Genomic DNA, 25,477 nt, shown 5'->3' with positions numbered 1-25,477 from the left:
GAAATAGTGCAAGACAGGATTTCAAATCTGGCATTAAATCATAAAAGAGGCCACAACAATGGGAAATGGAAGAGAAAGAAGGACTTATCTTTCAGGCATCCACAAACAAAGCCACATCGCTATCATATGAAGCAATCTTTGAAATGGAGAAGGCACAAGGAGATTCCATATTGAGAGAGTTTATTCATATGAAATATTCTACCCTCATTACGATTTGTCAGAAAAATGTGAAAAGAACTATGTTATTTTGCGTCATATCTAATTGAAGGAAGTTGTTTTCAGGATTCTCATAAATCGATGATAAAAAGGTATGAATAAACTGGGAAGGTTTCTTCAATTTGCATATCAACTTTTGGTGTTGAGCATTGTTTTTGTAATTGTGAGTATTCTATATAGAGAGTTGAAAGCCTACAAGACGTTTCTGGAGAACTCGCTCTACATTAAATTTGAAAATTGGGATTTAAAGGGGTTTATACCACGTGGCATTCTTGTGAACTGCCAAAGTTTGAATACTCCTCTCTCCTCAGCGTTTTTGAAATCCCACAACTTCTCAGGATGAGTGAAGCAATCTCGAACGATCCTATGATTTACCATCCTTTGGTAATTTGAATTGGACGCAAGATACGAACTTGAAACCTCAACATGTTTTGGATCTGAGTTCAATCTTTATAAAACGTTTTTATTTGAGGAGTCTGCGACACATACTTCAGGAGATATAACGATTTTTGTATAGATTATTGAATTTTTCCCCAATTTTTGAGTTAAGTTTTTTCTTATACTGCGAGGTCTACGAGAAATCAGTAAGCGGCGTTAGAATTGACGATACCTAATGAGACAAATTATGTACTACTCCAAAAATATTTGCCTGGAAAAATTCCACTCGAATACGCAATACATAGAGCTTTAAAAATTCGAAAGAAGAAGTTCTTTTTAATGAATTTAATACCTTTCTTTCAATTGATATGATAACGTAGATCACTAAAAGCTTGTCGTTGGGCGATCAGTCCATTGTTTCAGAAATTATACCTCATGAACTGAAATTCCAAAGAAAAAAAATTTGATAATTTTCTTGCACGGCCACCTCTCCTGTACGCAAGATACAAGCTTGAAACCTCAACATGTTGTAGATCAGCGCTCAATCCTCAAAAAACGTTTTCATCTAAGGGGTCTGTGACCCCTGTGTGAGATATAACGATTTTTTTATAGATTATTGAATTTTTTCGTATTTCTCCCAATTTTCGAGTTGAGTTCTTTTTTAAACTGTGAGGTCTACGAGAAATCTGTGAGCGGTGTTAGAATTGAGGATCCCTAATGAGACAAATTTCGTACTGTTCTGAAAATTTTTGTCTGGAAGAATTTCACTCGAATACGCCGCAATACCTTGAAAAATTTATGAAAAACATAATGTTCTTTTACATAAATTTTATACCTTTATTTCAAAAGAGTATGAAATTTGTTCCATTAGGGATCGTCAATTGTCGAAAATTGGGAAAAAAACGTAAAAATTCAATAAAGTTTGAATTTTGGGAGTTAAACCTCATTTTTCAATTTTGAGACCTCAAGTTTCAACTCTGCAATGACTGGTAAAATCATTTTCTCATAAGATTAAGCGACAATAGTGGTGACTCCACTAAGTAATTCATCAGTGACCAGTTGATTTTCTTCCGGATAGAGAGAAATTTAACTTTCTGACGGGTGAGATACACAACTCACACAACCAAGTCTTTATTTCACCGATTGTTCTCATCTTTTCGAAATTCTCCACACTTATATTGGATGCAGAAACCTCTAAATCTGTATGTGACACAGTTCCGACTAAAAACTCCGAAATAACACACATCCTGATAAACTGTTAGAGATGTTCAAAAAACTAGCGAACAGAAACACCAAACGAATCCTTGGCCATCCAGGAAACACCAAATTGTCAAAACGTCCCCACCTCGCGTTATAAATTATCATAACAAGGTAGCCGAAAATGACACCGCCACCCCCGATTTTTCCGGCCGACGGGCACCGTGCATAAATTACCAATCAGGCGGGCGTCCGGCCGTAACGCCAGTCGGTCCACACCGTCTAATTATCGCGTTATAATTTCGAATAAACAAGGCCCGGAGCGAGATCCCGCCGGCACGTTCGCCGTACACGGTCGCAGGAAAGAGTTTATTTGTTGACGTATTACGCGCGGCGTTGAAATTCATAACGCCCGCAAAAATGGGGGAGATAATGCGATCGGATGCGGAGATGTCCGGTAGTCGCGCATGGAATTACTGAAATGTTTTCACGGGTGAATTTGGTTCATCCTGCAGGAATTTGTCCACTTTGTCTAAGAGGATTTTTACCATCTGATTTTGGAAACGATATTCATTCTAAGTTTTTGATCATTTTAGTTTCAAATGATGAACCGTTGTTGTCTGTAGCATCCATTCCAGATAAAAAGTTTTTTTTTCGAAGAAGCAGGAGTTATGTATTCCGGACAACGACACTTCTGAACAGATAAGCAGATTTATGTACCACAGAATTGTGCACTTAACCATCTTCCAGGAAGCGATCAGGTTACACGTCTTTTCGACGATATAGAAGTTCTGCAGTTATCTCATTCTTGACTATATATTCATACCTAACACATGTATGTAATTCGTTGTATCTTTGATATTCTTTTATGATTATAACGACTGTTTTAATACTCTGCTATCTAAAAAGACCGGCAGCCAGTCGTTGCTCCTCTCAGAGGTGCAGAAATCCCTTCCGTCTTTGCCTTGTAAGCAGCTGTATACAGACAAAAAAACGCCGTTCAACATCTTTGGACCACAACTCGTTCGACACCCAATCTCCTTATTTCTGAATCTTTCCCATGTCTCTCAGGCGTTTGGAAATGGATTGTTGTGTCACTTCCAATGATCCTGCCAATTCTTGTTGCGATTGACATGAGTCTTAACGAAGTAATGCCTCCAAATCAGCATTTTCGAAAACCTCCTCTCTTCCACCGCTATGTTTGTTTTTGACGTCAAAATCACCGTTCGATGGCTTTATGCTAACAAATACCTTATAAGCTTATTATAATACATCTACGATCTATTGATTTCGACTACCTTCCAGACAATTTCTCTGCGCTGAGGTGGGATGCAGCCAGTATCGCCGGCTACAAAGTTGATATGGGTAACTTTGTTTATTATTTATATTTGTCATCAACATCCCCAGAAACCTTACTCTTGAGTAAAGCCGATAAAGTCCCACTAAAAATTTAAAAGACCTTAGCGATAAAGTTATGATAATGTCAGATTTATTGCGTTTATCGCTATGTCAACTTTGAACACCTTATAACTTGGCAACCAGCGTAAACTAAAGTAATCTGATCAGCCTTTATTATTAGGGGTGCAAAGGTCTACAAAAACAATACTAACATTTGAAATTAACCGACCAACATTCAGATTTTTGTCAGGCAATAGGAAAAAAATAACAGAACCTACACAGAACACGCCGGCTTTCTTGTCTCGTATAATATCCAAGCTTTTGAAAGGTCCCACAGAGGTCTAGGAAAGTCGGTATAAAAAATATTGAACAAATTACAAATTATCTCAACTTCCGAAAAATGTACAAAATCTTGAGTACCACCATCTCTGAAATTAATATCTGCAACATATTCATCGAATAAGAGCTAACCCGAAACAGAGTCCTGAGGAACACCAGTCTCATTAATCCTCACCATCGCTTTCTCGCTTTCCCTTAACCATCTCAAGTAATCCAAAATCACGAGAGACATCATCCGCAAACGCAACTTCCATTCGAGCCGAAAGCACTTCATTTGTTGACATATCACCCCCCGTTGGAAGTCATAACTCCCGCCAAAAAAACGGGGGAGATAACGCAATCAGACCGGGCGATAAATCGCGCCCCGGTAGTCGCTCATTCAATTACGGAAAGTTCCGCAAGTTTGTACCGGGTAAATTGAGTTAATCCCTGCATTTTCTCTCACCTTGTCCTGGAGGGATAAGGGACGGCGGCGTCAAGAGGGTCCGGAGAGCGAGGTAAGATGACAGGTTTTTGAACGGTTGCCGGTCCCGTTTTGTGTTGTCGGGACGATCCCGGTATGACGAACGAGGGAGGGAAGAAGTTTTCCGGCGGATGATCGCGGTGAATACGTTGACGTTTGTCTCCGACTTCATGGAAGTTTGAGTGGATGAGGGTTCGGTGAGATAGGGTAAACTTTATGTTTAGCGTTGAACTGTCGTCAGGTGGATCGAAGAGCATAAGCGCGAAAAAAAGACGACAAGTCAGGAGCTTTTGAATGCTCGTTTATTCATTTTAGAGGGTGACGTGCAGATGGCACCGATAGTTCCATATTACTTTTTCTCGTTAGTATCAAGCTTCAAAAGATTCGTGTAACGATTTCGGAAAATCAAATCTGGATTGAAATATTGGAGGTTTTATTTGTGGTAGCTGGAAAAAAGTTGGACAGGAGTTTTCGGGTATGGATTTAAAACTGCTTTTGATATTGAAAAATACTGATGTATGATGTGCAAACAAAGCATTGTCTTGATGAGTGCTCTTCAGACTCTGCTCCACTGACAGTAAAAAAGCTGACTATAAATCTCTCTAAAGTAAAAGTGACTTTCGAAGTAGAAGCCTATTATGAAAGAATAGTCTAATCTTACTCCAGAAAAGGTATTGGAGAAAAAGGGAAACATTGGAGTAAAAGTATATAAAAACTGGCTTTTAGATTGTATAGCTTTTTATGGAAAAAGCCACAACTCATTGACTCGTTGTTCTTGAAACCGGATTTAGCTCCTGCGAGAGTAGTGAAGTGTCTTGAAACTTTGCTGCCTGACTAGTTAACAGTACGGGGTAGTTCAATAGATCATTAGACCGAAGCGTTCCCGAGGCTTACATGTTCTAATTGTCCCTCCTGTAATCTAATCTTATCTAACAGATATTTGGACAAAGGAAGTGCCTCTGGGATATTATCTTCATATGAGTAGGCACTTTCTAATTTCTGTATGTATGTATGTATATCGTTATCGAAACTCATTATGTAATACCCACAACAATGCTATAGAAAATTTTGCCAAAGGTAGGGGCCAATACCAGCAGGATACACTGAAAGAAATTGCCTAATGATATGAAGATCACAAGGACAAAAACCAAGACTAAGTACCAAATGCATTGCACATTTAACATGCAGAGAAGTACCAACTGGCGATTTAAATATGTTAGACTATAAATCAACTGACTATTATTCTAATATGCAGATGGCTTTGGGCAAAAATGCATCCTGCAATACGTTTCTCCGTATTTCATTTATCAATTTCTGAATACCTACCCGAATTGTTCGTTGTTTCGGATATCAGGTGAAAGAAGTTGAATACTATGATGGAATGCTTTTTAAGAGAAGATGTATGTTAATGTAGTTTTGTAGACTTTGTGATTTCGAGTTACCCTGATACCTGTTGAAACTGTGATCGATGATTGTGGAATATTGCATCAGCTGTCTGATGGATGAGATTCGTAAAACGTACAGAACATCTGGCTGGAAGTAGTCGGGATTTCACATTTCGAATATGCTCGAGTACAATTTATACAAGAGTGGATAAGATACAGTTAAATCCATTGTTTTCATATCCTGGGCTCATTTTGTTCAATCAACTCTGCTTTTTTTTCGTCACACAACCATGGGTGGATAACGGCCTCCCTCAATTCAAAACAGCATCCACTGAATCGAATTCATAGACCATTTTGTCACGTCCCAAAGTATGAAGTCCAAAACATGCAATATAACCGCACAATATCGATAAAAAAATATTTGACAAAAAATGGCAGACTTTTGACAGTTACATGACTCCACAATGTGATAATATAGTAGTAATAATACCTAACCAGCGCCATCTACTCTTTTCATCTTCGAAATAATCCTAAAATCTACAGTTCTCTAAAATAACTAACAAAATTTGGTTCGATCATGTATGAAATGAAAATAACTTGACTTCAATTTAGTCTTGAATGAAGAAGCTCTTGAGGTTTTATGTAAATTTTTAAAGGAATTTCGTTGATGATGAATTCGAATTCATGTTATTAATGTCTGTAAGTTCTAATGAATTGAGAATTGAAGAAAAAAAGGATATAGACGCCATGTGGAAAAATCAGCATATTCCGATGTATGAAAATAATATATGAAATTGTAAATTGGCTGGAAGGATTTAACCGCTTCCTACTGTGCTTCAATAAATCCGTGCAAGAATCGCACATTTTCTAGCCGAAGAAATAAAAGTAGCCATATATCATAAATACCACATAATAAAAAGTGTTGAACAAATATATGACGAAAGCATGTGAAACTTTAATGTGTCCTTTTTAAGATATGGCTCCTACACCAGTTACCTCGCCGTTTTACGATCGAAACTTTCAACAAAATGGCCAAAATGACTTTTCGCAATGATTCATGGGAGTTTTATATCTATCGGAACTATAAACAATCTTCAAACCCCTGGGATCTATAAAAATTCAGACTCCATCTTCACCAAATCGATGGATATGTCTATATTTTATGACGGAATAAGTTATTTTCAAAGTTTATTATGTAACATTCCTTTGGTAGGTTTCGATATATATGGATGAAAAGATGGTTTTTGAAAATGTTATTCAATATTTTCCAAATGTTTTTTTCCGCAAAGTTTAAAAATATTGAATTTCATTAATTCAAATTTATATTTTGGAAATTTTCAATTAAGAAAAGTTTGTTAGCATTTTCCTCAATTTATCTGCAAATGCGAAATAGTATGTTCTACATTTTTTTTAGCTTGACTGAAATTGCCAAATATTTAGTCTCACAAAAAATATAATACTAGCTTATTACTCTCCGAAAATTTTCGAACAATTCACCGAAACAGAGTGAATTGAATGTCTCACATGCAAAGAAGTAATAGCAACTGAGATATTCCTGCTACTGTATAAGGATTGATTTCTTACTATCAAACATGAAATGACATATTTTGGCGAAAATATTCATATCAAGTTCACATTATAACCAACGTCGATAAACTTATTCCCATAAGAATGAAAAGTATTTCAGTAAACCTTCAAAGCAATACCTAGTAATTTCAACAAAGAAATATTCGGCGTTCAAAGTGAAACAGTGTGTACTGTAGGCGGTTTTTCCTTTAGAATAATGGTGCCCAATTTAGTTGAAGCGCAATTTCCCTCTTACATGGGCAACATATTGGAGTTTATGACACACCATTTATCTGGCAACCCTAATAAGACATTATACGAGACGTTGATTGAGTGGCCCTGGAAGAATTTTCAATATCTTTCGGCACTGTTCCAGTGAACCATACGCTTGAAGACTCCTGGGAAATACTCTGATATATTCAAAATAGTCCATTGTATTGGAAAATGGAAATGTAGGAAAATATTCATGGAATATTGAACATAACGATGAAAATTGATTCTTTCAAAATGCAAGGAGAAGTTGTGAAAGCAAACCATCAATGAAACAATTTCTGATAGAAATGAAACAGTTATATACAGAAACGACAGTTGCCAAATTGAAATTTTGATTTTTTTAATAATAAAATAAGTAAAGCTCAGAATAACTTCATCGCCCACCTGTCTAGCAGTAGCTTGAAATTATCACTTCGAACCTAAATGCTAATTTCATCTTGATCAAATAAAGAATTTCAATATTATCAAGAGCCTTATTCAAGGAATTCCTTGTCAGAATTTTTCAATTCAAAAACCTAATCGCGGCATTTGATCCCTGAAAACTCCCTAAAGATTTCGAGATTTAGGTCTTCCCGTTCAAATTATTATGTGAACACGAATGATAATTTTAAAAACTGAACTTTTATGGTTACATATAAATGACATCGAAAACCTAATCAAATTCAAATCATTGTTTCAATATAAAATATGTTCTACCTTGTCTTTTTTACATTTTTCAGTGATTTGCTGTTCCCAAGATCTGGATGATTACCTCAATGAGTTTCGTTTTAGTTTTGCAATATATTTTATGTAGTCTTAACTTTTACGATTTTTTGCAAATTTCACGATATCATTTTATCCTTGAAATATTTCATCATCATCATAAACACGTAAGATGGAGCAGAGTCTTGTTAAAAACTGCCTAATTATTGGCATAAACTTTTCTGAGTTTAGTTTATAATCTATGATCTAATAAGTCTTTGCATTTTGAGATTCATCATACCTTCATTTGGCATAAGAGATTTTGTACCTTCATAAGCAAATCAACCTCAAAATATCTCCTTGAACGGATGCTTAGCTAGTTGGTTAATATGAGCTGCAACAGTCAATAACTGTTCCTTTGAGGTTTCATTGTTTTTCTTCCGCCTTTTATCAGTCGTTTTCGAACAGTGGGGTCTTCCTGAAGATCTTGGATTGTCTTTCTAGGCTTCAATTTACCTTCATTCAATGGAAAAGTTTCCTCAATTGCTGTTGTCTTCCTTATTCTTTCCTTTTCTTCTGTTAATCTCGACAGTCTTATTATTTCTCTTTTGTTTCAACATTTTATTCAGAAGGGATCACCACCACGTGGCTTTCTGCGTCGAAGCATATAAGTAGAGTACAGCACTATACCACAGTCGATTATTTTTTCACAAAAGTATCACTTGTAATGATTTTTTGTAGGTTTTTTCCACGAATATTTTAAAAATATATCAGTGCTTTGTGCATTGAAAATATCATCAAGTTTTTTGCGAATAACGAAAAGTTACCAACATGTTTCATTCATTTGCAAATTAAAAATATTGTCATTCTACAATGTGGATAACTGTTTGAAGAAATTATGTGGAAACCCCATAAAAATCGGTGGTTGTAAAAGGAAAAACCTATAATTTCATTTTGAGCTGAGTAGTCACGTGGTGCTATTCCCTCTTAAGGCTCTGAATCAATATTTTCCCTCTCTTTGAGTCATTGTTGGGTATGCATCGAGAGTATCAATCCTAGAGTTTTTTCTGGCGTCTAATACCCATCTTCTAAAATTGAAATGTCTGTCCTACCTAGATCAGCAAACTCAACCAAAATAAAACTGTAGTGCCTCTGCATGACCAAGAGGTGGCGTTGCTGGCTTCCTGTACTCTCCAGTAAGGCATCGGCGGGTGCATAAAGAATCCCCGAATTTGTGCAAAGACTGCAAGTCCAACAGCTATTTCGGGACGAAACACCGTAACCCCTCGAGAGAGAAAGACTGGCATATCTTATTACTCACTGACTGCCAGAACTGTGAAACAAAATGGTGGCTCCAATGACAAAAACTCTTGCCAACTGCGAAAAACGATAAAATTTTGAAATGCAAGATGTGCATTTATTCGCACTCTACTGTAAGTTCCCAACTCCATTGTCGTCAAACGATGAGTTCTTTCCCAGACGAAGACGATTAATAATAAAAACAAACGACAATACATCCCACCGCCACAGAGGCCGAAACGAAAACCACCAAGAATAATCTCTTGAAACAAAGCAACTCCAATCCACATCATAGCAGAGACGTCATAAGCGCGAGAAACTTCAACAGCAACGCCGCCAGAACTCCACGGTTGAATCAGAATAGCTCCACAACTTTCTAGATCTCCCGGTACAAAAACACAAACGTCAACTCGTTCCCTGTTTATGCGAAGTTCCGCAGATTAGAGAACGGAAAAACAGTTGGGAGCGAGAAACTTTCGATTCCCAAGACTCCTAATTAGGTCAGACGATATCGAGGAGGCTGTGCCTTCGACGAGAGCGTGGCAGAACGAGTCGGGAAGCATGTTCCTCTTTCATGCTTGTTGAATGCTTTGTTAACGGGTGTAATGCCGTAATATAAACATGAATATCGTCTCGGATAACCGAACTTTTCGCATAATTCTGCGTATAAACGGGGGAAAAGTTACGCTTTTTTTACGGGTGGTACGCGTGTAATTGGAAAGTTGGCTGCTAGGGCGGCCATGTTGATTAAATCTTCAACGACAGGGGACTTCTTGGTGAAGCGAGGGGCGGCGTTGGTCCTTCGAGTTAATTACACATTTATGGCGACTTAATTTCGAGGGGGCAATTTGATGGGAAGTATTTAGAATTTTAATTCAGTCATTTTGCGGATGGAAAAAAGGGGCGCTGTTGTCCTGATCACGAGGAAGGGTAGCAGAATAAAATGGTCGTGAAAAATTGATTAATTCACTCCAATACTAAAATGCCTATTATGTTTGGTTTTTTTTTCACTTCGACATCGATGAAAGAGGCGCAACCTTTTTCGCAGCGAGTGCTTTTACTCGCAAACTACCATGGCAACGATGCCTTTTCTAGAGGTAAAACTTTAACATGATGATTTTTCGGCGGCAAAAGGACCACGCACCGAATTGAAGGGAAATTGGCTTTCGATGAACTTGATGAAATTTTTCATATGTTGTAGGTCTTGTGAACCATATCTATATATACGCAAAGGAATTCGAAATTTTCAACTTTGACATCGATGAAGAGGCGCATCTTTTTTCGCAGCGAGTTTTATTACTGGCAAAATATCATGGCAGCGACCTTTTTTCTAGATTTAAAACTCTATGATGATTTTTCGGCGGCAAAAGGACCACGCACTGCATCGAAGGGAAATTGGGTTTCGGTGAATTTGATGGAATTTTTAATATGTTGTAGATCTTGTAAACCATATCTGGATATACGCTGAGAAACAGGAAGAGAGAAACACGGTCATTCCAGAGGAATGCCAAATCTAGGACATTGTCAAATGGGACGAGCACAATGACGATATTGAAACAACCACGTCAGCAGAATCAACACGGAAAGAATAGCTAAGATTGCTGGAGAAGGAATACCAAATACCAGAAGAACCATAAGCAGAATCCTCCAATGCTGGAATCCATCCATCGAGGATTAAAGTGGAATTTACAAGCCTCAGGCTGAACGTAAGATGAATCATAGAGAAAAATAATTTCTGCAGGCACAGAAAATATACCGCGAGTCCAAAGATATTGAGTTCTTCAGTGATATTCAAAATATGGATGATGGTATTTTATTCATTTTCAAAAAATCTCGAGTTTTAATGAATTCGTGTTGTCCAAGTTCATGATTTCTTGATAGACACCCTGTACATTTTTGGTCCAAACTGCAAACAGTATTTTTATAATGCATGTTTACAAATTCGAATATAAAAAAAGTTTTTTCAAAAAAACTCTTTCTGCAGAAATATTCAGAAAAATGTCGTCGCCATGTATGGCATATTACTGAAATTGTCATCAAGAAAGATTTCTAAAGATGAGAATTGAAGAACTTTTTATTCTTCAATAATAAGCATAATGTATAATATTTCATAAAAAAAAACCTTATCAAACTCTAAATCCCTATTTGATGTTAACGTGCCATTCTCTCATTCTAACCTCCTGGTGGAAGACCACGGTTGAGGTATAAATCTGAACAAAGTTGGCCAGTCGTTAAAAACTAATTAAAAGTTCAAAACAAACTCGAACCGAAATTAATCTCTAGGTGTGAAATACGATTATGTAAATATTGAAAATTTATAACGGCCAAATAATTTCGGGCCAAATTTGAATTATTCGAAAAGTTTCGTGACAGGCCTTGGGCGCAGTGTTATTATTTCTTTTTCTCTCTTCCTTCAGATTGAAAGAGAAAATGAGTTCGGACTACTCGATTTTATGTTAGATTGAATTTCAGTTTTTCAATAACCCTGCCATTATAGTTCGAAAAAGTTTTCTTTACCTATATATTTTGAGTTGCAGCTCTATATAGTTTCAGTTGCAGCTCTGAAACTCTGGTCGAACAATAATTCAGAAACTTCTCTCGCAAGAACATCAGTATACTGTCACACTGATCATGGAGATTCAATACAAGCTGTAATTCATTGAGATATGAAACAGTATTATTATTATTATTAAATTTTTGTCTGATGAAAAATTTTTGTAGACGATATTCAAGCAATAAAAGAACACTTTCCAATGAAAGTCAACACAGCAAATTGATTTGTAAGGAATTCATGAAAATGAATCAAAAGTGAAAAGTTGTCAATACGAAGATAAAGTTCACAATTCAACAATGTAATTTTGAAGAGTTAGGACTGTGTGTTTTTGAATGGATTGAAGAACTTTACAAACTATTCTGATGCCAGTGCTTTGCCTCTTTTTTCTTCTACCTAGGCGTACAACTTTGCTTCCGCATCTCAGATATTTGAGACTTTATTGTAGAACACTGGTTATACATTTATGTCCATCGCTGGCAGCTACTTTCTTCCATCTTTCGAGCAGCGTACGAATCCAGCGTTGAAAAAACTGGCCATCTTCTGAAGCGATCCACTAATCGATCTAATTTCATAATTATTTTATAATAGTTATTTATAATACAAGTGCAGAAGGCATTGATATTCTTCCACGAGTTCAAAATTCAAAAACGAACCACGAAGTGGCGAGTTTTGGAATGAACGAGTGGTAGAATGAGCCTTTTGTACGAGTATTATACATTATTTTCTCTAATTCATTGCATTTTCATTGAAATTAATGAAATATATCCATAAATATATTTTAGTGATTTTTGCATTGAAAAATGTTGGTTGGCAGAACTGATTTCTTTAAGGCAAATTGATGAATTGACAGATAAAGCCGTGGCGGAAAGTTCGGAGTGCCAACATAGAATAATAAAATATAACCATGAAAACTGTGCGTTTCTGATATATTCTCGCACGATTTTGTTCTACAAGATGTGGAAGAATGAACGGAATAACCACAGAATTAGAGAAAATAACTTCATCAAATCTCTCATTGTATTGCCATCGTTTGTCTTTCGAATCTGGGTCATTGCTGGGTCATTGCGCGACTAGATCAGCCTTCCGGGAACTGCGTCCAAATAGATCTTTTGTTCCCAACCCTACCCATTCCAAAATCTCCAAGGATGTCGTCGTACTGTTCACTAAACCGACAACATCCTCAGGAGCTCTGTCTGTTACCTCGTGAGTATCTAGGACTGCCCTTCCCATATTAGTGGTTCTTAGGCCTGACAACCCTGGACATTTGCACACTTTTTATGTGTTCTGCTCTTTCTACCTTCTTTCCAGAGAACCCTCAGATCTTATCTGCTGACCTACCTATGCGGTACAAAAGAGATTTGCACCGATAGTCTCACCTTTACCCGAAGCTGAGCTCGTGGTATCTTTAAGAGCTTCTTGGTATAGATCGGTGACAGCACCACACATTTCTTTGTTTCCTGTGTTTTGACGAAGATAAAACTATCTACAGTAATATACGTCGCATCTCGGATTAGCTAGCTACAACTAAATTTTCATCGTAAGTGATCTGTTCCTGAAAAAAAGCTGAGGCGCCAAATGTTTCTCCATCTCTTCGTTACCCTCGACATGACCCGATGATCTCAGTTCAGCTCAGAATCGATCGCCCCCATAAGCTCGCTAATACAAATTCATTATGGCCATCAGCTGGACAATTTAGCCGAGCAACCGACCAGAAAAATCCATTAGTGGGGTGAAAATGACGGCCTCTACTCAGGTAGAAACGTGCGACCCTCACTAATGGCCAACTTGACTAACCGTTTGTCCGACCTCTTCGAGGGGCGAAAGACCTCCTCCAGAGCGTTCGATTGATTAGTGTTCTCTCATTTTTCTCCGAATTTATTCGCCTCATTTCGTGTCTTTCGGATAATACCCATCGAGACTTCTCCCCGCGTTCGGCTTCGCGTTCAACTCGGTCTTCACGTTCAACTCAAATAAATTGCTGTTCGAGTTCTAGTCCCGGGTAGAGAGCATAATTTTCATCGTCGAACAGACTTCCTTTCATTACTTTCCTCCCTGCGACAGGTGCATGGTTTTTTTCCTTTCGACGACTGATGTTCTTTCCGTGTAGAATGTTGGAGGTCTTCATTAATCAGAAACTCATACTTTTCCCGTTCTCTCTCTGATGACATCCCCAATGAAATGAATTGTTAATTCATGTCGAGTGGGAATTCGCTACGTTTTGGAACAAAAAGGGACAGGATATCTGATCTGATATTAACCGAAGTCGGGAAATTCCACAAATGTAATGATATATCCTGCAAGGATATATCCATGAAAGGAAAAGAGTCGACGTGAATAATTTTTTTTGGTATGCTGCTTTTGATAATGAATCTGTTAAATAGATGTATTTGAATCATATATTTGTGATAATTTCTCGTTCTGTTCAATTGTATGGAACTCAAGAACAAATCAATTTTTTTCAAAATCGTCACTTTTTTCAAGAAGAAGAGTTAATTTAAAATTTCAAACAAATAATTAATACTGTGATATCAAATATTGGAAAAATTTCACTAATTCTTTTTCCTTAATTCGTAGACCAAGTCGCATAAAAAGATGAAATAGAAAAGGTACTAAATATCCACCAAATTGGAAAGTATTGAAGAATTCCGCGGTTTTTAACTTTGTTCTAGTTGGTTTCATGTAATATCCAGGAAAACATTTCAATATAGTATACAGAATACCTTGTGATTTTGTGGAAGCTTACATTGTGATTACAAAAAGAAATCTTCGAGCTTGGGTCCAGGATCATGAACGGTGTTGCCGATAAAGCCATAAGAATATGTAACTAAATGGCAGAACATCTACAGCCAGTCTTGTGGAAGTAGTCACATAATGAACAATCTAAACCTGTTGGAATGTTTCGAGAGCGAACCTACGACCTTGAACCTACAGAAACTCGCCAATCATGCTCTCAAAAAGGGAATAACATTTTATTCTGTAGAATAGATATCAAGAACTACTACCCACAAATGAAAATGGAAGCCATCGAAATATTGAAACATTCGAATAATATCCACACAGTAGAACAAATTCCAACAGTACACACCGCCTAAATGCCAGCTGTAGATCTTACAAAAAACGAGATAAACCAGAAGTGGAAGGGATGAAATCCCCCTCCCTGAAGGAAGTATGAATAGTATAAATATGGAGAGAACCGTCATCATATCAGGGAAATCCAGCGTCGAGTAAGAGTCTATAACCTAGAAATCTCTGTAGATGGTTATCGTGTTAGTAAGCGAAACTTCAGGTGAAAAATTTGACCTATGTCATGAATAAAATCTCAAAATTTTTCAAATTCTGCCGAACTATCCGGCCGTAAAACAGGTACCACAAGTGCAGTTTGACATAGGTTTATTATAAAATGTATTGGTGAAACAACCACCGCAGCTATTATAGGATTAGGATTTGCTGTTTGATTTTAATACACGTAATCAATGTTTAGTTGTTGAACTTTTCGACACCTCATGACTGGAAATCATAATTCCATCAAATATATTCATAATCAATTATTCCGAATTACGCAAATGAAACAATGTGTGATTTCAATATCGATCAGTTTTGTTGGTTTGCCACAAACAACACACACGATTGGTATTGAATATTCAAGTATGTTAGCTGTCGTTCATAGAACGGAGTGAGATTAAAATTGGCCCACAATGATCGTTCAGCATTCAAAAAGAAATAATATTTCTGATATTATAAATCTGTGCTACTTCGATATTCAAAAGTGGCATTCCTTAGAATACGTTTGAGATTTCAACTGAAAATTAATATTATGTTGATTTGTCAATAAAGTTTTCAAAACGATATCACAAAGATGGCAGACGTTAGCAGCAACCGCTTTTCGGCATATCTCGAGAGGTATGGCCCGAATATCTTTGGTTATTCGCTGCTTTGAGTTCTGGTAGGGTGTGTGGACAATGTTGGAAGACCTTATCTTCAGATGGCCCGAAAGAAAGAAGTCGTAGATGCTCAAATCTGGTGAGCGCGCTGGCCAACCCATGTCCTCTCTCAGTGAGACCAGTCTCCCTGGAAACATCTGTCCCAAAACAGCTAATGAAGTTCATCCTGTGTGAGCTGTAGCGGCATTCTGCTGGCACCAGATTGTGTTTTTCGGCAAGTTCGTCCAATTCAGGCTGTGGGAAAATTTCGAACATTGACACATAACGCTGGGAAGTTCTTGTGACGGTGACATTCTCCTCCCTATCACTATCACTCCTATCACTCCAAATTGAGACACACCACACAAAACGGTGTGTTAAGGTGAATGGAGTGGTCTTTCATAGGGTTGAAGAGATGGCCAAAATGCCAGCTGGGTCGCTATCACAGAACGATTATTTTGTAAAAAGTGCGAACGGCAAAGCCTCGTTGCACTCCGGCCCAAATCATGTTGCTGACCAAGAACTTTTGGCCCTAAGGAACACACATACTCCTTCCCAAACTACAAGCCCCCACCACATCCCGAGCAATGACCAGTCAAATCTCGTTAATCGGCTTTGGTGCACTCTGCATACAAGTTTGGAACATTCACTCGGAACCATGGTATTTAGCGTACAAATCTCCAAGTCGCTGTGGCTCCAATGGAACAGTGGAAGAATCGAAACATGAGTGCCATGACATATCAAATAAAAATCTGGTCTTCGCGAATAGCCGCTGGCAAGCGTAGTGGGAGATCTGTTAGTCAGGTCTGAAGTCTCTAGGTCTCGACCTGCGTGCACGATGGAATATACGCCTGCCAGCAGCCGTTTGCGTTATTTGATATGGAATCGTACTCATGTTTCGATTCTTCCATTGTTCCATTGGAGCCAGAGCGACTTGGAGATTTGTACGCTCAATCCCATGGTTCCGAGTGAATTTTCCAAGCCTGTATACGATGCAAAACTTTTGATTCTATATGTATATTCAATAAATGTATGTTCTTGATGTTAGTTGGTTTTAAGCCTGAATTTAACTACTGTCCAAAGTATACCTATATGAAAAACGAGAGCGAATGCATTTTCTGTATTCACATTGAGATGAAAATGTAGACGAATGTGTCAGAATTCAATGAATGCGCCTTGAAGGCGCAATGGAACGATGATCAGTTGTCCAATCATGACTTGCTTTTCACTACGCCAGTATGTCTATAAAATAACCGAACAAGGGTTCAAACCCCAAATGGAGCTAAAACACCAACCGTCCGTCGTGATCCTACAACGTTTCGACGGAGGCCAAAGCGCCCATCAGCTCCCATTCGAACGAAAATTCAATAAAACCCGGATCCATCCCCGTAATCGTGTTCCATTGTTTCGCTACAAAAATGAATCGAATCGAAAAGGGCGACGAGCAGAAGTGACGCGAAGCCAAGTCCCATTACCGCGGGCCTCCCGCGACCGATTAGGGCGCCCTCTGTGCTCCGATAGCCTGATTTATAATCAACAAATTGAATTTGCGTCGGAAATTTTTCATGTCATACAGATGTCCGATGGATTCAACACCCGCATCAATCATTGCTCTCCATTTCACGATAGTCGGGGGAAAGGTGAATTATAGAGGCGATCTGGGAGCATTTTGAAACGATGTCGGATGATAAAATGCAAATGGAGGGTCTTTGTACACGTACATGGGTCAGGGGTTGATTTAGAATTTCGTCCGGAGGTTTTGAACGATACATCAGTGAAGTCTGATGCTTAAAAGCTGCAGCGGCTGTAATGATATGAAAATTAAAAATTTCGAAATGTAATAAACATTTTATACAATATTGGGAAAGATACATCTCTATAAAGTGTATATCTGATACAAGGAATAGAAATGAAATCCCTTTTCTTGAATGAAGATGGTACGATGCGATCATTTGAAAAATTCTCTCAACAACATCGCTTTGAGGGAAGAGAGGTACAAGTAAGCATGTTCGAAATGAATCTAGTCTATAATGTAATTATTGTATTTGTAATGTGTACTTCTTAAATACCTCTTATGTTGTTATATTTTCATGACGTCTTCTTATATATTTATATAAAAAATAATAAATTATGATTATGATGATTATGACTCGTTCCAGATTATCTGAATTCTGACTAAGAATCTATTTCGTAGAAATGAGAATAATGGTTTCTTATATTTTCATTTTGCTTGGTTTCACGGTGACCTAACTATGTTGTTCACAGTTGTATCCGAAGATTACTGCGATTTGGAATTTTGAATATCAATTGGCCTTGAATAATTCTGAGTTGATTTTTCATAGACAAAATGAGTGTTGTATTCTCATTTTATTATGTTCACGGTGATATCCTTATCGTAATTCGACCATGTTGATCCCTGCATTGCAACATAGAATTTTGAATATGAATTGAACTTAAAACGAAATACAAACTGTTATCAAATTCTGATATAGGGAATAGAATTGAAAATTTTTTTCACACCATGTGAACAGAACTTATTTCGAGTTCTATTGACTTTTTTCTCTTAATTCACTATTTAAAACGTATACTCATTACTTAGTCACCAAGTTATGATATTTTCGGTTCTTATTAATTCTATCCTAATCTCACTAACTTTTGAAAAGCAATCCTCCCAGCTTTTTCAACATTTTTAATGATTTCGAACTGCTTTAGGAACAAATTAATACATTTTCCAAAGTAAAATATAAAAAAGTGAAAACTTTGTTTATGTATTGTATCATTCTATTTTTTGAATTCTCGGCAACGTTGAGTCCAAGTTACACTTGAAAATTTCAATCTGATACCTTCCTCCGAAATCGCTTTCAATAACTTTTCTTGATGTTCAATATGTTCTTCAATATTTCGCCATTATAGACTACACAAAAATCATTCAAGAAAACGTTAACTTCATTTACTGGTCGATAAGAAAATGATTTTATGAAGCTGTTTTGAAAAATTCTGAAAGTAAACGAAATTGATATTGAAAGATCAATATACTGGTTTGAATTCATCAAATGAATTCAAGAATTTCTCAACAAAAAAAATCATATGAATATTAGGTTCCCAACAGTGAATTGCCGATTTTCTAATGGCTTGAATGAACGTTTGAATCAAACTATAGTGAATCGAATTAGATGTAGAACAAATGAAGAGAAAAAAGCATGGTCGACAATTAAAAATAAATAACAAAAATATTGTGTGAAAGAATATAAAGAAACAGATATGGTAGGTAATTGAAAAGGATTATATCAATACTTTAATATCTGATCTAGTGAAGAATGTTCATTCATTCAAATAAATTGTTTAAATTCATTACACCTTGAAGGCATTCACCCTACATGTACTCAGTTTTTCAGAAAAATAAATAAAATTCCAAATTACTCCCCCAAACCAACGTGAACCTCATTAAAAATTAAATTGACTCTTGCGACATTTTCAATAACGAAATACGTAATTGCAGTACCAACTACGTAAACACTAATTCCCCATAAAAATGCGCAGCTGAAATTCAATTACTGATGTACCCACTAACTTAATACAAACATACTCGAATGCACTGCTTTATGTTTTACAAATTAGCCAGGTCATAAATATTGCATGAATCCAGGTTACGAGCAAGTCATTTCATTAACGTCGTAAACGTTATTAGAACTAACGTATTTCAGTGATAGCTGCGCTGTATTGCACATGCATAGAGGATTAAAATTTCATTACCATAGCTTTGAAACACGTTCCGCGGCAGTTTTGATACCATTACGGCCAGCTGATTGGTTTTTATTATTGCATTTCCGATATCAGGAAACATATTTGCCTCATTTCGATTTCTCCAGTCGCAGTGGACAAAGCTTAATAGATTTCATAATTTATAAAAAAAAATGGAGATTCGAACTGCATCAATAATTTTCAATAAATTCAATAAATTATCATACTGTTGGAGAACTATAAAAGAACTACATTTCTCCAACAAAATTTCCGCACTAAGTTTTGCGATTGGAAGTTTCACTAAAAAATGTTCGCATGAATTTTTTTCATAGAATGTACAGTTTTCTAGATATTCGAGTAGACGAGTAGAAACAAAACAATATCCACAAAAATTAGGTTTTCGATTTTTTTTTTAATTTCTCACTACTATCAATTATAATAGCATAATACGTCAATTTTTTTCATATATATTTACCATTAATATCAACAATAAAAAGGCACAGTCGCCAAAGTTTTGAGTCTCTCAAAATTTCCAATTAATCCAACTTTCTGATTCCTCCCTTTTTGACAATGATATGGAAGAGGTTATTTATGTATATCAAAAACGCACTAATTTGGGGAAAATGTTTAAAGACATGAGCAATTTCATTCTGCTAACAAGCCTGTACCATTTACATGTATGTAACTACCATTATTATAGCTGGTGAAACTATGCTAATATGATCCTGTTCAAATTTCACGCAATCACATGGATTAATAGATAGATGGCTGGTTAAATATTTGATTAAAAACTCATTGCTAGTTGATATTTTTCAATTTCGATATCATATGCCTTTTGATCGTTCTCCGACAAAAAGCTCATTAAAATATCCCAATCAAATTGCATTGGCATTGATGCTCTAAAACGAAAGCCTATTCAAATAAATATATGAGTTGCTACGTAATTTGTACTGTTTATTTCATTGGATTGATGTATTTCAATTACGAATTACTGGTCGATACATAGGATATATATAATGAGTTAGCAACAAACTTTGGCTCTTCGAATATTCGGAAAAATTCATTATACGTTTGTAAAAGTTTACTATAGTCAAATAAAAACAAAGGTAAGATATAAGATCCTATGAACTTTGAAATACTAAATGATAAAAATATGAGGAAGTAAATTTCCGAATGCATTTTTATTCATAAATAGAATTGTTGGAGTGTTTCCTTCCTTGGTCGATGAAGCTAGAACGCTGATTCATATTTAGGCGAATAAGCTGGAAAATTTGATAAAGTAAAAAATTCAAAAATTCTCTTGATCTGTGTTTGTCGAAGAGGGAAATGTTTCTGACTAAATAAATCAATATTTTTAGCGTTTTGGCAAAATTTAGGACATAAGAGGTTGTTCACCAATATAGGTTATCTCAAAATTTGAAGTTTCTGTAGCGACAGAAAGCAATTAGTCATAATTTCTCTATCTAGCCAAAATTGCCGTCACAATACTTAATATAAATGTACCTGCATTGGTGTAACAATGGTCTTTCGTGGTACTTGTGCATACAACTTTCTGATTCATAAGGTTCTCAGAAAGATACAATAGAGAATATCTTTCCCCTACCCTAATTAGTGTGCAGGCACCATGATACTATTGCGCAGGCATACAACTTAGAGAATAAGAGAAGGAAGAAGAAATTCACGGTATACAATAGCATATTATATGTTTGTAACTCAGGTATAAAACTGGGAAAAGGGGAGTTAAAGTGAAGTAAGTTACGAGGTTATGACCAGATGAGTTGGTAGAGTATTGAAGGATGTTTTTAAGTGCTACAATAAAGTTCTCTTCTTTCGTCCAATAGTGTTTCAATAACCCCCACGAAAACGCGATACCGCAAAAATCTTTGATTTTTTTTCAATATTGACCCCTTTGTAAATTTCGTTCCCTTGCAAAACTATATAATTTTGGACTCTCGCCTGTTATGCAATGTTTTCCTAATAAAAACACTCGAAAGGTTCCTTTTTATTCCATAATTTTTTATTGATGTGCACACTACATGAGAAAACTGCTAAAAATCGAGTAACATGATAAAATTTACTTGATTTTTCATGTACTTTAGAAATAAATACTTGACTTGACTTTGAAAAACTACTACTTTACTTGAACATGACTTGATTTCAAGTCAAGCAGCATGAATATCGAGTCAAGCCGTGAATCTCAACATCTCTTGGAATGAAATGAACAAAGATCATATCATCCAATTGCTTAATATGAATAATCCTGTATCGAAAATCAATAAGATTCATACGTTACCTTCCTTCGGCAGGTTGTATCCGTGCACCTCGCAATACGTCGTATGCGCTAGCGAATGTCCAGGACTAGGAGTGTTCAAAGATGTCGCGGTAGTTGGCGCGTCGATCGTGAAGAACGTTGCGGCCGAGGCGCCATCGTCCAAACCCAAATTCGGCCTTTGCTGATGCTGCTGCTGCCTCTTGCACTTGGCGCACCGTTTCATCTCCGAGCGCACTCGCAGGAGCCACACCATACCAAACAATGCCATGCCAACAGGTTGCCTCATGGTAGACACTTGGTCATGACATAAGTCGTGCAAGTGCCGGTCAAGCGCACACATAACCCACCGCACATAAACACAAGGACCTTCGACCACCTTACCGTTTACATGGCGCGAACACACTGTATGTTACATCCGAGCAAAAGGAAGTTGAAACATCCAGACGAAAATTCCGATTATTCGAGTCGTGGAAGATCCGCCATGAAACTAATTCAAGTGAAGTATATCGACCAACACAGCAGCACTTATCCCGAAAATGCGGACAAAACTTCAATTTCCAACGACGTGAGAGCTGTTAACTCTCTCAACGGCCCTGTATTGTTGTAAGAGCTCCGAAGGATGACCCAAGTAAGCACTCATACACTGAAGAAAAGACATTTCGGGGTGGCATAGAACTCCGCCGCGAGTTTCGCAATAGACGGCATATTCACTTTATCAACTCCTTAACACTCCTCACGGCTTTTACACATTCGACTCTCGACCTGATAAGAAAAGTTTGATGAGATTTCTTTTCGTTCCTCTGATATTGAGAGGTCAGAAGTTGAGACTTGTGCCACGGTGCGTGAAACTAACGGCTGCGATGGTGGGTCCGACCGGAAAATTGTGATGACGGGGTGAATACAAATAGGGAATAATTTTAGATGCGGAGTCAGAGCAGATTTTGCGTTACTTCGACTGGCAACGTTTTAGTTGTTCTGCCAGGTGAATGGAAAACCGGAACTTTGTACTTCTGTTTGTTGTTTTCAATGATTAGTGCAACTGTGATTAGTTTCAAACCACACAGCCTTATTAGAAAGGGTTTTTTTTGGAGTACTGTCTTGATATTCATTTAAATGAAACACTTTTTCAGAAGAATTGTGAATTTATATGAGACTCTGAAAATTTGGATAAGTACCTAATCATTTCAATACATCTGACCAATTTCACCGTCTCATAACCATTCCAAACATAAATCAATTTTGTCTGCAGAGGGCATACGAAAAACGATATTCTCATGGTTTTCAATTCAAGTGAGCAGTCTTCAAGGTTCACCTTGCCTCACATAATAATCACCACTTTCAGAAAAAAATTTCTGCATTGCACGTAACTCTTCTGACCTTCAATAACAAAACAAAATAATTTTCGAGGGAATATGTTCAAGCAGTTGAATTGTCCAAGCTCTGAGCAAACGTAGAAGCATATTATCCGCATCACGTTTAAAATTCATCACATTATTGATGGAAGTGAAATGATAATCAATAAATCCAATATAATAATAGCTAACATTCCCTAGGCAGAGATTTAAGAGACGAGTCTTAATCGTTAATCGCTTGAGTTGATAATAATCATAAGACGCGAGTAGAATATTATTGTGGTGACTTTTTGCGAGCTGAAAGAATGGCAGCGCAAAAGTCGGTAGAGCAGTATAGCTTGGAATATATATCTGTTTGTTCATTGTCAGGATTACCACTCTCTCAACTACGAAAGAATAGAGGGTGTCTAGGTCACTCATTCGCCTCAGTGACTATTTGTTCAGTAGTCCCGATATAAAACAAGGCAACATTCAAAGACGCCATAAATTGTCTATACATCTATGGAAACCGGATCATTATTGTATTGTAGGAAATGAAGAAGCCGTTAAAAATAACACCGATCAGCCATGAGCTTTCCTGTGAATTTAGAAAACTCCAATTTAAGGTAGCAGTCCACAACAATTTGAGTTGGACAATAGAATCCTCTGAAGGAACAATCCTGGTCTCACTGCTCTCATCGACCTATACCAGGAAGCTCTTCAAACTGCCACGGGCACGAGCTGAGCTTCGGGTGATGGTGGGACTGCGGACAGGACACTATAGGTGCATCTTTTGTACCACAAGGGTGAGTCAGCAGATGAGATCTGGGACCGTATTCTCGACAAGTGATCTTTCAAAATGTATACGTTCTTTCAGTGCTCTGAACACTGAATGAACGTATACGTTTTGAAAGATCATTGTCGAGAATACAGTCCCTGCAGGCTCTGTGAAATGAAGGTGTAAATAACTAAAAACATGGTTTCAAAGTGTCCGTGGTTGACTGGCCAAAAAACCACTCGAAAGGAAAAGTCAGTCCTGGATACTCACGAGGTAACAGCCAAAGCTTCTAAGGATGTCGTCGATTTCGTCAACAGTATAGACGGCCTCTTTGTTTTTATATGAATAGGACAAAAGATCCATGTGGTCGCAGTTCCCGAAAGGCTAACCAAGCCACAATGACCTCGATTTGAATAATAATAATACCTGTCAAGATTAGCGAGTGGTAATCCTGACAATGAACGTTCTATGAAGGTTCTATCCTATTCACATACTGGAGAGAGTTCTCCAGTATGGACGGTGTAAAGGATAGAACACACTCATTCGCATTAGGAGCGATTTGTTCATTAAATTAAATTATTTAAACACTCTTCAATGTCAATCATAGTTTATATTTGGCAGATAATGGCTAGCCCAAGACCTAATGTATGATATGTTATAGACTTGATATAGATATTATATTCAAGCCGTATTACTCGATTCTACATTCTCAATCTGAAGGACGAACAGCAACACCATCAGATAAGACGTCACAGAGAGACTACAATGTCCCTCAGGATGACATTTCAAACAGGCACCACATCTCGCCAGAGGCTCACTTAGAGCACTCCGGCTTCTTTCATTATACCGGACGATAACTCCATCCTGACATTGATTACGCCGTGGAGGGACCAGCTGAAGCGGGATAAGATTTATATCCAACACTCCAGTGTTCAGTCATCGCCTTTCTGCTGCCATTTGTCACCAGCCACTGAAAGGTCTTCCGGTCTCCGTCCGGTCCAGTATGTAGCCCGATGATACGATTATTTCATACCCAGTACATTCTTCTTCGAGAAATGGAGCCCTTGGCGAAGATGATGAATCGATCGAGAAATAGGACGGTGGTGATAACGGGAATATTATGGATTCAGTGCAGGAGTGGTGAGTGATAAATGATTGGCTGGAATACAGGGGGCGCAGAATAACTTATGGACTAGGGACGTGGATTTGTGGAGGATTCGTGGGGTTATTCGAAGGGGAAATCCTGGAGATGCACCTGTGACCCACTTTTCATGATTCTGCTAATTGGTAAAGTCATGGCAACAAGAGAGTAACCACAAACTGAACGTTCTTCAGAGTAGTCCCCTCAAACTTTGAAAGGACCTGAGAAATCCACCACTTTTTTTTTTGAACACTCACTCTCCGAATGAAGGAAGGGTACTGGTTATCAACGTATCAATCGATAATAAGTTAGTAGGATCCTAGCACTGGAGTAAAATCGTGAGTGATAGAAATCCTAAATTCAATGATCTCCCATAGCATGAGTTTGATATTAGAGGACGAAAGGACGAAAGAATTTGAGTAAAAGTAGCTATGCTAAACTTCACCTCTTGATATGTATGTTTCTTTTCTTTAATAAAGGCAATTTCTTAATTGATTTTAGTTTATTGGTATCTTGTACTCGAGTAGACCATTTAACTGAGGATG

At 37.2% G+C, this 25,477-nt stretch overlaps 1 protein-coding gene across 7 annotated transcripts in view; it reads right to left on the bottom strand.

Moving 5' to 3' along the window:
- Positions 1-25,477, bottom strand: part of LOC123688953 (disks large 1 tumor suppressor protein) — a 742,726-nt gene that overhangs the window by 474,880 nt on the left and 242,369 nt on the right. For 5 of the 7 annotated variants that reach the window (XM_045627715.1, XM_045627717.1, XM_045627716.1 and 2 more), the window contains exon 1: positions 21,704-21,983. The exons of the other annotated variants lie outside the window; for them this stretch is intronic. In XM_045627715.1, coding sequence (XP_045483671.1) covers positions 21,704-21,968 — 265 coding nt within the window. In that variant the 5' untranslated portion in view covers positions 21,969-21,983. Of the gene's footprint in view, positions 1-21,703; positions 21,984-25,477 lie in introns of those variants that run through there. 7 annotated transcript variants of the gene reach the window in all.

Source organism: Harmonia axyridis, chromosome 1, assembly GCF_914767665.1.
Source record: "Harmonia axyridis chromosome 1, icHarAxyr1.1, whole genome shotgun sequence".
Classification (NCBI taxonomy): Eukaryota; Metazoa; Arthropoda; class Insecta; order Coleoptera; family Coccinellidae; genus Harmonia; species Harmonia axyridis.
The sequence above is the reverse complement of the archived record's forward strand: the minus strand, read 5'-3'. Positions and strand labels throughout refer to the sequence as shown.